The sequence below is a fragment of the Stylophora pistillata genome, chromosome 4, assembly GCF_964205215.1.
Source record: "Stylophora pistillata chromosome 4, jaStyPist1.2, whole genome shotgun sequence".
NCBI classification, from domain to species: Eukaryota; Metazoa; Cnidaria; class Anthozoa; order Scleractinia; family Pocilloporidae; genus Stylophora; species Stylophora pistillata.
In genome coordinates this window covers 16,215,730-16,230,082 of record NC_142522.1, presented here as the reverse complement: position 1 = coordinate 16,230,082, position 14,353 = coordinate 16,215,730, and the positions used below count along the sequence as shown (strand labels likewise).

The following is a 14,353-nucleotide window of genomic DNA, read 5'->3' as shown; positions in this document are numbered from 1 at the left end:
CTCGTGGATAATGTCAGGTGGCAAGGTGTAGAATACATAAAAGTTGGGATGATCCAGGTGAAAATCGTTGTCGCTTTTTCTCTCAGTTTAAGTGTAATCGACACCCATCTTTATTCGCAAACTGCATCTGACGCGTATATTCTGCTATCTATTCTGCACAGACTGACAAATGCGATTTTCGAAATTTTTCCACAAGCCTTACGAACTTTCCCCGACAGAAGTTTTTGGCTCATTCCTTACTCGTAGAGACTATTGGCATTGAGATATGTGATGCAGTTGCTTTATTTTTCCGGATTAAAATTTGTCATATACTTTTTGTTACTCTTTGTATTTCTCTTGGAAATAATTAAAACTCCACCTCTCATTCCTTTCTCCGCAATCATCAATAATATGCCTGGGTCTTCTAATAGACCGAGAGTTATTTCAGTCGAGATCTTCAATGAATTGTTTTGCAAGATCTTGATCAAGTCTTTTTGTGAACCGTTATCGGCTTAAAAATCATAACCTGTGAAGTAAAAGCAGTAAGCCTGAAGGCTCATGCTTCTGATATACCTATGTCAAGCTAACTTTTGGGGCATGTCTCGATTTTCTTTGTGAAGCATTTGAAATCAGCATAGCAAGCGAATGGAACTTTCATGTTATTCCTGTGATTTTTTAAAGTTTGATCTTTCGGCATCACAACAACTACTGGTTCATCATCAATACATATTTCGATGAGGTCTTTTTCAAGACTCAATTCATCGGAATGAATGAAGACATTACATGCAAGAGGTATTGTTTGATCTTGTGTTTTGATTTCTGTGATGAAAATAATGTGTTCGTGTATTTTATTAGGCGATAATACTTATCTTGCTGCTTTTGAACCTTTTAATGAAACCAGCTAATTCCTGGTTTTTGATTTGAAGAGTTAGACTCAGGCGTGCTACTTCATTAAGTAAATGGCTCGTGTTTATGGTAGTAGTTTACTAATAGTTTTCTAAATTATAGTATCATTGCGCTTTGGGACTATATATTTTCATACCAATTAACGAATAAGTCTGATGATCTATTTAGTCGATAATTTGTCTTGTCTTGAAATGTTTTATCGAAAGTTAATTTTAGAAGGGACTACTTTTACTTTGATGTGTTAAGCTATCGATCTTCTTAGGCTTTCCCAGCGCCCGCTTTTTATACCTACTGATGGCAACCTGGTTCGTTCAATTAGGTCCATGATGACGATTTTTCTGTAGGCTACAAGGATAGGAATTTCTATAACTGATGCTTTTGCGTACTGATGATGAAAATGAAGATAGTAAGTGATAGCCTGGTGATTAAATTGGAGGAAGTTGGAAATCAATGAATGTCACAGGAAGACCCGGAGGAAAAAATCCTAGTGCTCTAAACAGGAGTCGAACCCCCGAACTTCCGATTAGTACTTCAGACGCTCTATCGCCGTTCAACTACGCCGTTCAACTAGGTTCGTGGTGACAAACTTCATGCATTAGGCAAGAAAAAGAATTTGGATATGTGGTGATGTAAATAAAATGTTAAAAGTGAAGCCTGTTTTTTGTCAAGGGAAGATGTTATTGAAAGAATGAAGAAGGCATACTCTGGGAAAAGAGAAAAAAAATAAATTGCTCCTTGCAGGAGTTTTAATTTAGAACCTTCCAACTACTACTTCGAACGCTCAACCTCTGAGCTAAGAAAGACTTGTGGAAAGCCAGGCCCTTTAACTTTGTCCATTGTGACAAATATCCCGCATACTGCGATGTTAGGAATGACGATATGTAATGCTCATGCGCAATGATAATGTAAATGAGGAAGGTAGATTTTCGGCCTGGTGTTTAAGAGAAGGTGATATTCAGTGGATGGCATCGACACTGATTTGGACACACTTCCAATAGGTTTCGAACCAACAAACTCCCAATTAGAACTTCAGCCGCTCTACCACCAGAGCCATAGGAGACTGGTGAAAAGCTAGGCCGGGACACAATGTCCAAGGTGACAAACTTTGGGGCTACTGCAAGGATAGGAAAATCGATTTGTGATGCTCATGTTAAATGATGATGTAAATGAAGGTGGCAATCCTTAACCCTGGTCATTCAAATGAAGGAAGATGTTATTCAGTAAACAACACAGATTTCTCGGAGTAAGAGGAATGACACAGGAATACTCCAAGAAAGAAGAATTGAAATTCTGAGTGCTCCTAATGGGAGTCAAACCTTCGACCTTCCGAATAGTACTTCCAACGTTCTACCACTAAGTGTAACAAGACTCGGATGATGGTGGCCCGTTCGACTAGAACCATGTGACCATATTTGTGGAGGGATGCTTATGCACAATAATGATTTAAGTGGAGATGAAACATTTTAAGTCTGGTGATCTAAGTGAAGGAAGATGTTGTTCAGTGAATGACAGCCATACTCGCATATTTGAAGACTGGTCTTTAAAGCCCAGCATGAAGTTATTCATTGAATGTCAAAGGTATACTCAGATAAAAAAAAAATCCGAGTGCTCCTTGGAACCAATGACCTCCACTAATATTTTCGACGCTCTACCACTGAGTTGTAGAAGAGTCGTGGCAAGCTCGGTCATTTCATTAGGTCCATGGTGACAGACTTTTTGAATACTGGGATGCTAAGCAAGTCGATATTTCATGCTTGTGCAAAATGATGATATTAATAAAGACGGTCAATTTTAAGTTTGTTGATTTAAGTAAAGGAAGATTTCTTAGGTGAAATATGCTTGGTGAAAAACGCAAATATATCTGCAGAAAAACAAAAAAGGGTGTGCTCCCAATCTGCCAATGGCATTCGAACTTACGACCTTCTCATCTGTGATTCAAACGTTCTACCACGAAATCTGTTCAGACTCGTGGCAACCTAGGCCGTTCAACCAGGTCCAACTAGGTTCAATTAACATTCTGGCTACTGCGGGGAAAGGAATATCGATAAGTAGTGCGTATACGCAGTGATGATGTAAATGAGGAGGGCAAGTTTTAAGCCTGGTGACTTATAAGTGAATGAGGATGTTATTCAACAAATGAAAAAGGCATAATGGAAGAGAAAAAGAAAAATAAGAGTGCTCCCAAATGGAGTCGAACTTACAACTTCAGACGTTGTACCACTGAGCTTTAGACTTTGAGACTGAGACTCGTGGCAAGCTAGGCCGTTCAACTAGGTGCAACCTAATAAATTTTCCGATACTGTGATGATAAGAATGTCGATATGTGATCCTTACGCGCAATAATTGTGTAATTTAAGATGGTAAATTTCAAGCTGACGTTTTCGTCAAGGAAAATGTTATTCAACTAATGACACATGCACAGTCGGGGAAAAAAGAAATATCTGAGCTCTTCCAATAATGTTCGAACCAGCGACTTTCTGATAAGTACCAAGGACGCTTTACCACTTAGCCATACAATACTCGTGACATGTTACGACGTTCAGATACATTCAATACGTACCTTCAATACGTTCAGAACACTGCCGCCAGAATTGTTACTCAGACTCGTAAATTCGATCACATTACGCCTGTCTTATTTGACCTTCACAGGCTTCCAGTTAGTTATCGTATTGTTTTTAAAATTCTTCTACTAGTTTTCAACCTTTCCCCTAGCTATCTGGCGAACAAACTGAGTTATCGATCGCACTCCAGGGTCTTGAGGTCCGCATCTAAGCAGCTGTCGGATCAACCTCGATCGATTACGAAAACTTATGGTGATAAGGCTTTTTCAGTGTGTACCCCTAAACTGTGGAATTCACTACCATAAGATTTACGTAAGTCATCATCTTTGACGGGTTTTAAGAAAAAACTCAAAACGAAATTTTTAGAGAGTGGGTCATTTTTTTTGTGAACATTACGATTGTAAGACCTGTAATATAATGATTGTAAATAGATTTCCAATATCTTTTTTTGATTGTGACATGTAAATTATTTCATTCGCTCCTTTCTTTTTATATTGTAAAGCGCCGTGAGCTCAGGATATGAGCGCTATATAAATAAATTTATTATTATTATTATTATTATTATTATTATTATTCCACTAGGACCATCGTGCAAACTTTGTAATGACTCTGACTGTCGCTGTCTTTGTCTTCATTGTCACTGTCTGTTTCTTCTTCTATCAATGCTTCTGTCACTGGTATTTGTTTCTGCTTCAGTTCCCGTGACTGTTTCTGTCTTTGTAACTGTCACTGTCACCATCACTGTCACTTTTACTGGTTATGTTATTATCGATGTATCCGTCATTTTGACTGTAACTGTTTTTGCCTCTCTCTCTCTCTAAGTCATTCTCTCTGTCACTGTTACTGTTCCTTTCTCTGTCACTGTCATTGTCTCTGTCATAGTCAGTGTGACTGTCACTGTCACTCTCATTATCATTGTCATTATTGTTTTAATCTTCAATGACATTGTCATTGTTATTATTACTGTCTCTGTCACTGCTACTGATCCTTTCTCTGTCACTGTCATTGTCTCTGCCATAGTCAGTGTGACTGTCACTGTCACTGTCACTCTCATTATCATTGTCATTATTGTTTTAATCTTCAATGACATTGTCATTGTCATTATTACTGTCTCTGTCACTGTTACTGATCCTTTCTCTGTCACTGTCATTGTCTCTGTCATAGTCAGTGTGACTGTCACTGTCACTTTCATTATCATCGTCATTATTGTTTTAGTCTTCATTGACATTGCCATTGTCATTATTACTGTCTCTGTCACTGCTTCTGTCGCAATTAATATTCCCATCTCGTTGTCGATTGAATTGCTTCCGACACTGCTACTATTACCGTCACTGCTTATGTTACGACTCTCTCTGTCTCTGTCACTGTTATTGTTACTGTGCATGGTAGGTACTATGACTATCACTGTCTTTGACAATTATATTGCCACTGTCACTTTAATCGTTATTACATTGTCACTGCCATTGTTATAGTTACTTTCCCTGCCTCTTTCTCTGCAATTGTTTCTGTCTCTGACCATTATTGTCACTGTCACTATCACTGTTACTCCCACTTTCCCTGTCACTGTCATTTTAACACTCGCCGTCAATGTCTCTTTCACAGAAACTGACCCTGTCACTATTGTCATTGTTCTTGTCTCTGTGTCTCTCACACTCCAAGACTCTGTTATTGTTACTGTCTGTGTCTATCTCCGTCTCTATGACTGTGACTGTCTGATTCAGCAATGGAGCTAATCAAGCGAATGCAAGAGGAGAAAACCATTGATCCTGAGTTCGAATATTTAACATTTTCTTCCTGATAGTGTCTATGTAGAGAAGGGCTGGAAGTTTATCTTGATAAATGGCGGAAGAGGACGCTTGTCAATAATCCAGACATTATTTAGTAAATAAACCCCTTCGGGCGGCTGGTATGTCGGCTGATAATGTCCGCGGCTGAGAGATTGTCCGAAAAATGAATATTTGGCCGAGAAGCGAATTGAGCTTCGAGGGCAGATGTGAAATTTTGAGGACAATCTCTCGGCCGCGGACATTATCCGCCGAAATACCAATGAGCAGGTCAGAACGGGGTTTATTTATTTTATAACCCGCCCATTAATTTTCACATCGCAATTAAACTGCGCGTAAACACAGTAAAAAAGCCAGTGGTGATCTGATGGCGAATGCGCGTGATTGACGCAAGCAAGCAAAAAAAACGAGTTTGGTTTCCTTCCATATAAATAGGAGAACGGAAAAGTTGAAACTCTTGTGTTGACTATGTTTCTTTTTCACAGAAAAAATGGGAGGACAAATATAGACGCGGACGGGGGTTATTGCGTGATAACTGTCCTGTGATTTTGCACCATGTGACGTAAAGTAACCAATAAAATCGCGCCAAAATTAATGGGTGGGTATGCTAGCATGATAGCATGATATGCTAGTATGATAGCAACCCAGCCGTTAGAAAGAAACTCCCAAACTCTCGAAAGGAGATGATTTTTAAAATAAAGAGCACATGACGGTAAAGCTCATCATAAGATCGAGTGGACTAGGGATACTATGAACCCTCAAAGAGGTCACCTATGTTAGTCCACGAATTAACTTCCGCCACCTATTCACATCCCCTTAACGTTTTTGCGTAAACTCTCTGACAGTTTTCGAAAGTTACGCCTTGAAACGCCAAGGCTGTACCCTTCACAGCTCTAGCGGCTACAGAATTACGAAACCTCCAAGAAGTTGACGGCTCTTCAAGGAGCCATTGTGTTCGGCAAAAGTCGAAATAATCAACTATGATAGTGAAACCTTAAAGTCTAATGGTGTTTAGACGTGTTTAAGAAGTCCAGAAGAGGTCTTATTTTGTTTTCAAACAACACGAATTTATACCGTTTTCAAGCTTAGTCCTAATCTTTATGTTTACGCTAACCCAAATGGTTTTGAGTCGCCTGTCTCAAAATGAACTCTGTCTGGGAACCAAACTAGTTAAATGTCTTTATCCAAATTCCAAAGTTCGATTGCAAAGTAAAGAGGAACAACAACGACAGCAACAAGAAAAGAAAATAATGTCCGAATGCGGTAAAGGAGGTAAAGGATAGGAATAGGAGGCACCGAGCGTCATCAAAACATTCTACGACACAACATACAGGGAATCACCAAGCCAGCAATCCGACAGGGCAGGGCAGTGTTATCTACATTTCTGAGCATTTTTACGAAAAGGTCCGAGAAGTCCTTAACATTTTCTTGTAAAAGATATCCGTGATGATGTGACCTACGCCCATCATGCCATACGAAACCGTTACCGCCGTAGATGTGCTCTTCGTCTTTAAAGGGCAAGGCTGTACCCTTTACGGTTCTGGCGGCTACAGAATTACAGAAACCTTGATAAATTGATAAACGGCTCCCTTAGAAGCCATTGCATTTGGCGAACGTTGTATATGTAATCAGCAACAATGATAGTTAAACTTTCAAGTCTAATGGTGTTTATCCGTAGAAAAGAAGCCAAGCCGATATTTCATTTTTTTTTTTAATCAACACGCACTTATACTGTTGTTAAAGTTGGTCCTAATCTTTATGCTAGCGCTAACGCGAAATGTTTTGAGTCACCTGTCTCAAACTAAACTCTATCTGGAAATCAAACTAGTTTGTCGCTCCAAGGAACAATGATGGCTAAGGATAGTACAGATTGGAGCAGATATAAAAAATGTTCCATTCAGCGAACGTACTATTCAAAGTCAAATGCATCTTGCTACGTAGGAGTGAAATATATGCAATTTGCAGTTTTCACACTTAAAGTGCGCAAATGTGTCGGGGTGCTTTTGTTTCTTAGAGACATGTGTAATCTCGCAATTTCCATCGTCGAACAAAGGACAGGGAAATAAAATTAACGGCGATACTGTTGACATAAGTGAAGTTTTAATGAAATGCCCAGGAAACCAAGCCGATCCCAACTATATTTATTTCATTTGTTTGAATGAACTTGCTTTAATTTCTTTGATTCGTCAGGAGGCCAAATGCAGGATGTAACCTTGCGTCATGAAAACATTCTACGAGACAACATCCAGAGAATCACAACCCAGCAATCCAACGGGGCAGGATGGTGTTAATTGCATCTCTGGGCTTTTTTCCTGAGAGATCCGAAGAGTCCTTAAAGTATTCTTGAAAAACGATATCCGTAATGATATCTGTAATGCTATAGAAAAATTCACTGCCTGACGAGTGAATTCCACGTTAAATTTCACGCGAAAAACCGATATCGCACGAATCGCGAAGCGATTCGTGCGATATCGGTTTTTCAAGTGAAATTTTACGTGAAATTCACGAGTCAGGTAGTGAACTTTTCTTGAATCGCATCACCGAATAAAAATAAGAAAACAAGAAATTAAAACGACAATGTTATTGTTTGTTTTTAATCCATACGCGCGCCCTTAAGAAAGCCATTTTAAAGTCAACTGTCAGAACTGTCATTGTTAAGGGAATGGAAAGCAAGGTAAGTCGCTCACTTTTGAACCGTCGACAATTTTAATTGTACCTCGTGATTTTTCTTGAATCACATAGCTAAAGCCACCAAATCACTGGGCGAAACCAGATGTTTTGTATTCTTGTGCGCCACGCCAGTGCGCAAACAATGGAAACCCTTTCAGAGTCAGGTGTCAATATCTAGCGAATAGAGGGAACAAGATATTTTTAGAATGAAAACCACTTTTATTTCAAACTCGTGGAGAAAGCGGTGCCTCACAGTTTACAATCTTCAGCAAAAAAACTAAAAGTACACAATACGGAGTTATTTAAGACAGAGATTTGCCTGCTACCTCTCAACTTGGCAAAATGTGGCGCCGACAATCAACAACTGAATGGTCAAATCCTCAAGCGAAATGAAAATTTCAAGCGTTCCGGTATCAAAGCAAGATCTTGAGAAAACCGGTAAGTGCTTTACAGTTGTAAAAAAAAAGTGTATTCAAAATATAATGATTAAGACTGGAATTTCTCGGTAAACTCTGGCGAAAAACAGTTCAGTTAAAAGTCACAATTTTAACTGTTTTTCTTTCATCGCAGGGAGTCGCTCGTTGGTGTCAATGCTGGACTGAAAGTCTATGGAAATATTTACTGGAGAATTATTAAAAGTTACTCCAGTAAACATTCCGCCAACTGCTCCTGCCATCAGGTAACTAGAACGACTGGCATTGCTGTCAAGGTCACTAGTAGCTGCTGTGTTGCTTGGCGTGGCTGAGCTATTGAGAACAATCTCCCGTAAAGCATGACTTGAATAGCCGTTGGTAGTTGTCGCGCTTGGCGTGGGTTGAAACCGGTCAACTTATTCGACATTCGCCGCTGTTTTTCCAGAGGATTATGGCTGTAGCTGGATATGGATTCCGGATTGGAGTGGCCAGTGAGCTCTGATATCTCCACTGGGTCGAAATCATCACGGAGCGCTTGGATGACTGTTTTGCGACCACTCGAATTTGTGAATTTGCCGTCTAGTGTTTTTTGAAACCATGTTGTATCTAAAAGAGGCTAGTTCGTCGTCTGTATTGGCTACAATGGTTTGGATTTACGGAAAAGATGCTTGACCTTTTTCGGCATTGATACCTGTTTTGGTTTTCTTTCGTAACGCTTGTTTGGTTTTCCTCGGCGAGAACTGTCGTTTGGCTTTCTTCCCTCGTCTCTGGCATTTTGCATTTTTTTCTATGCGTTTTCTCGTACTTTTGAGCGTGAGTGGTTTCCTCCAATTTTCTAAAAATTTCAATTTCAATTCAAAATTTGGAAGACATTCGTTTTCTATAAATTTGTTCATATCACTAGTTGTATTTACGTTTTTACGTTCGTAACAATAATTTTGGTCGCAACTCACGTCAGCGATATCGCTTTATGCATTAGTGCGATTCCACGCTTTGTTACATCCATTTTGAAATCACTGGTGGTCCCTGTAATCTGATTGGCTCTAATTGGTGCGATTTATTCACGAATCGCACCACTTTTTGCTCTAAATCGCATTATTTTACGCTTGACTGAGTTTTGGACACATGACATCAGTCTTTCTGTTTTGCATACAAAATAAGATGTAAAAGCGTTTCTGGTTCCACTTTTTATTTAAAAACCGGCTCAGTACTGCATCAGTAAAATATTTTGAATTGACCAAGTCTGATTTGGGCGATTTCAAAATGGATGTAATAAAGTGGTAATTGAACTTCACGTCTTGCAATTTTGGTGTGAAATCATACTTGTGATTTCAAATCGAACTTGCGCTGCGCGCTCGTTCGATTTTGAAATCACGCGTATGATTTCAGCCCAAATTGCACTCCACTCAGTTCAATTACCATTATAAATACCCTCTCTTCCGGTTGCCGTATTGACCAATCAGAGCGCGTGTTTACAGTAAGCTTTGCGATTCTAAACGAAAGACTGTTACCGCAGTGGATGTGCTCTACGCCTTGAAACTTCAACAGTTCGGGCCATAGCCATTTCTGGATTAGTCCGAATTTCAGCCGTCTCTTCCCTTGGGGTAAAGGGAAGAGACGGCTGAAATTCAGACTATTTCTGGATATCGCTTTCGAGCTTTGTGATTGGGTGAGATCAAAACCAAAACAAAGCAAATTTGGCCGAGAGGTATTGGAAACGAGAACCTGAATTTTTCTTTATTTTGTGGCGGCCATGCGTAATGTGGTAGTGAGCAAAAACAAAATTCGCTAGTAAGGACTGGACGTAAGATATCATTAAAACGATTCATTTATTTCAACATTGAACATACATGTCCTCTACATCCTCGCATTCTTGAAGAGCACAGCGGATTCTTTCCAGCACAAATTCTTTGTAACGATGTGGTCCTTCCACCCAGAGCGTCGCAAGAATGAAAGCTCCTCCGCCAGCCTGGATGTTACTGTTGGTTCTCCATTGATTTCCCTATCTTGGGTTACAAGGAAACCAATTATAAAAGGTTCAACCAAATAACGCGCACTAATAACAATAGGGACGAGAGAGGTGTGACATCGCGGAACACAGGCAGCCCAAGCTCACTACTAGAAAAGCGGACGTGACTCTTACCGTGTTGCGCAACGTTTTATATTTATAAAGGTTTGTATGGGATGTTAACGGTTTGCCTTAAAAGAGAGAAAAAAAATGTCTTGATTTGAAATAAAATGGGCTTACCTTATTGCCTTGTTGTTTTCTTTGTTGATTCCTAGCGCCTCGGACCATTTTGAAGCGTTTTCGGCGAGTTAGCGCTATGTTGGTGTTTAACTGCTAAAAAAGCCCTAAAACAGTCTTTCTTCTGGCAGTTGAACACCAACATAGCGCTAACTCGCCGAAAACGCTTCAAAATGGCCTGAGACGCTAGGAATCAACAAAGAAAACAACAAGGCAATAAGGTAAGCCCATTTTATTTCAAAACAAGACATTTTTTCTCTCTTTTAAGGCAAACCGACAACATCCCATACAAACCTTTATAAATATAAAACGTTGCGAAACACGGTAAGAGTCACGTCCGCTTTTCTAGTAGTGAGCTTGGGCTGCCTGTGCGCGGAATCGGGATAATTTCGTTTCTCTCCAGTATAGATCGAGGAAAGCAATATCCTGCTTCTCTCCGATTTTTAAATAGGCATGTATTGATTCTCAGTCCAACAACTCTTTACAAAACAGTAACAATAAGGCAAGAAAACAGTAACTTACTCTGCCGAACTGCTGTCCTTTGACATCTTCTAAAGTGTTTGCGGGTAATACGTGTTGTCGTCTTCACTTTGAATAACAAGCGGTGTTTCACGTGGAGCTTTGATCTTGAAATAATACGTGGAAAATAATAAACATGAGTGGGATAAAATAAAAGCTAGTAGTCACAATCGATGTTAACACGAATACAGGACAATCATACAAGGTATTTTACGCTATTGATCGATTCGCGGGAAAATCTAGACCTCAGAACACTATAAATTCAGTCCCATAGCTTTAAGCCAGCAATATATCCTTTACACTTACCCTTTGATTTGAACACCCTGTATGGAAATTTTGTATAGGCCTATAACACAAACTGTGAAGGCACGTGCGGTGTTTTTAAACGAGTTTTGCAATTACAGACAAGTCGCTCGTGCTTGTAGACAAAAATTTCACTCTCATCAGTCCGTGTAGTTAAACTGCAACCTTCGTTTCCGGAATGCTGTCAATAGAGACACTCCGGCAAGGGTTTTCACCAGTGTGATTTCTTTATTTCCATCATCATACCGCTCTTAGCGCAAATTTTCAGGATGCGATACCTGACAGCAATACAAAGCACATGAAATGTCTTTTGTACACGGGTGGGTACATTTCGCTGACCCCCAGTCCATGGACTACCCTCGATGGACTACCTTATTTGGACTACCCATATGGACTACCCATATGGACTACCTAAATGGACTACCCTAAATTACCTACCTTCACGCGAGCGAATCGAGCGAAAAGAGGGACTTCATTCTCTTTTGTACCAGACGCGTTCAACCGGCAACAACCACAGGCAGCCCAAGCTCACTACCAGAAAAGCGGACGTGACTCTTACAGTGTTGCGCAACGTTTTATATTTATAAAGGTTTGTATGGGATGTTATCTGTTTGCCTTAAAAGAGAGAAAAAATTCTTTCTTTAAAAGTTGTCTTTTCTTCAAAACAAGACATTTTTTTCTCTCTTTTAAGGCAAACCGATAACATCCCATACAAACCTTTATAAATATAAAACGTTGCGCAACACTGTAAGAGTCACGTCCGCTTTTCTAGTAGTGAGCTTGGGGGGCCTGTGTGTGAACTCACCCATTTCCTCCGCGCGTACCTAGTCGCTAGAATCTGTCGGGGTTGCAAAAGTCAGCAGGGAATTTTTCTACCATTTAGAAGTTGAAGCTTCTTCCTATTCGAAATGCGGAGACCGCGAAATAACTTTGATTAAGATCTCTAGGAGATAAAATAAAGTTTTGGTTTCCTTTCCGTGGCCAAATTAAAAACGTTCGTGTCGAAGCGCCAATAAAGAGGGCGGAAGAGAGAGAGAGAGAGAGAGAGAGCGCGTTGCGTGACGAGACCAAGTAACGCCTGCAAAGGAGACTATAAAATTAAAATTGTTCAGACAACAGTGACAACAGACCACAAAATACCCGTGTCTGAGTATATTTCATAGAAATAGGAACGGTTTTTTTAACTCTCTGTGGAACGGTATAGTTGTTGGAAACTGTCTACGGTCACACATCATAGGAAAGGACCAGTGTACTTGAACTCCAGGATACTTCCTTTGACTGAGAATCTTTTACTAATGAAGAATATGAACTAACCTGGAATTCCTAAAGGGGGTAAAAATTCCGTTTGCGGCGTTTTCCGCTGTTTTTCAAAACACTTGCAAACAAAAAAATGTTCGCCTTTGCTTAAATAAACGAACGGAAGCGAACTAATTGTACTTGGGTTACATGTTTTGCCAGATTTCCTTGCTGCATTTAATTGCATTTGTTTGAGGTAATCTACATCAGCCGCAACGATGGAAAATGTACGAACCGTTTATATTACCACGGCTTAGAACAACATCAATGCATCGTCATCATCGCTACAGCAGAAATGATTGTTGAAAAAGTGGTCGTTTTTTCCCGTCGCGGCCGATAACCATTGAAAATCCCAAAATAAAGGTCTTTCATGTTTGTTGATATTGGTATTGACAGTTCAAAAGTGAATCAAGCCAGAGAAAAAAATGATCAGAAAATAAAAAGGGAATATTGTTAACGAACTAATGAGAGAATTTAACAGATCCTGGTTTCACGAGTAAGTCTGCATAGTGGTATCACCGATGTGTAGTTAGCAAGGGCTTTCATCTGTGAATTGCTCCTTATTCGCTGAGGATAGCTTACTCTTGCGATGCATCCATCTCTCCTTTCCTTGTTCTTGTTAGATTTCAATGGCAACCTTGTGAACTTGAACTGTCAACGAGCCGTTTCATTCCTTGGAGTCTCCCTGAATAATATCGAGGTCAAATGAGGAGAAATTGACATGTACTTATTAAAAACTAGGAGATCAATGATGTTATGGGTGATGCTTTTGAATATCATGTTATGTTATGCAAAGTCCTCGATTGTCCATCAAAAAGAAAGATGATTAATTAAGTCATGGGACAAAAATTGTAATAAAGTTTATCCAGCACAGGATTCAAGTCTTCAACTAATTTCATACGTGTTCATTTATCTAAAGGCATTATAAATAGCAAGGTCCCATAGGACCAACCATTAATACATATAATAACATTAATTGACACATACATTATACATACAAATAAGCAAATCACCAAACCTCGGAAAGGCTGCCATGTAATGACTGCCAATGCTGGAGCAGCTCTTCCTCGTTTTTCCATGCCTCCATACAATTTGGGCAGATAAAACCCTGACGAGAGAAACATGTTCCATTGGTAAGCATTCAGGGCGTCGCGTACATGCATCGTGGAGTACGCACCGGTCGAGCCAGTGTAAAAAGAGCAAGTACCTTATGGTTAGATGAGAGATGCCTCCCTGAAAGATATTGTTTTTAAGAGTTCAGGGAAATTTCCCACGTTTTTCAAGGCACAGTTTTCGTTTAAAAACGGGCCACCTAGCTTATTCCTCGGTGAGAATCCGATAACTTAAGCTCAACATTACAAATACCTTGGTGTGATGATAGATGCAAATCTTAATTTTAAATAACATATGGATAAGCTACTGGTCAAGGTTTTTAAAAGAATCGATGTCCTCGGAGGAATTAGGAACAATCTAACTGTTGACCCAGCCAACGAGGTTTATCAGTCTCTTGTTTTTCCAGTTATGGATTATTGCGATGTTGCATGGAGCAGCATTGGGAAAATAGAACGTGATAGGTTAGATCGTGCACAGAGAAGGGCGGCAAAGATCGTCTTGAAGACTAAAGATTCAGACGCCGAGAAGAATTTAAAGTGGCTTCCCTTGTCTATGAGGCGTGAT

The 14,353-nt window shown here is 39.7% G+C and overlaps 1 protein-coding gene and 1 long non-coding RNA gene across 4 annotated transcripts in view; one reads left to right on the top strand and one right to left on the bottom strand.

Annotated features, from left to right (window-relative positions):
• Nucleotides 1-7,048: 7,048 nt before the first annotated feature.
• LOC148732629 (uncharacterized) lies at nt 7,049-10,158 on the top strand. Its single transcript, XR_016000417.1, has 2 exons — nt 7,049-8,338; nt 8,471-10,158. It is a non-coding gene; the product is annotated as an uncharacterized LOC148732629 (long non-coding RNA).
• LOC111321442 (BLOC-1-related complex subunit 8 homolog) overlaps nt 10,124-14,353 on the bottom strand; it is a 20,132-nt gene continuing 15,902 nt past the window's right edge. Inside the window, exons 8-11 of one of the 3 annotated variants that reach the window (XM_022924327.2) lie at nt 13,884-13,909; nt 13,695-13,784; nt 11,081-13,361; nt 10,124-10,319 (exon numbers count right to left, since the gene is read on the bottom strand). In XM_022924327.2, the coding sequence (XP_022780062.1) occupies nt 13,331-13,361; nt 13,695-13,784; nt 13,884-13,909 (147 nt within the window). In that variant the 3' untranslated portion in view covers nt 10,124-10,319; nt 11,081-13,330. Of the gene's footprint in view, nt 10,320-11,080; nt 13,362-13,694; nt 13,785-13,883; nt 13,910-14,353 lie in introns of those variants that run through there. The other 2 variants (XM_022924339.2, XM_022924334.2) reach the window with 2 other exon arrangements.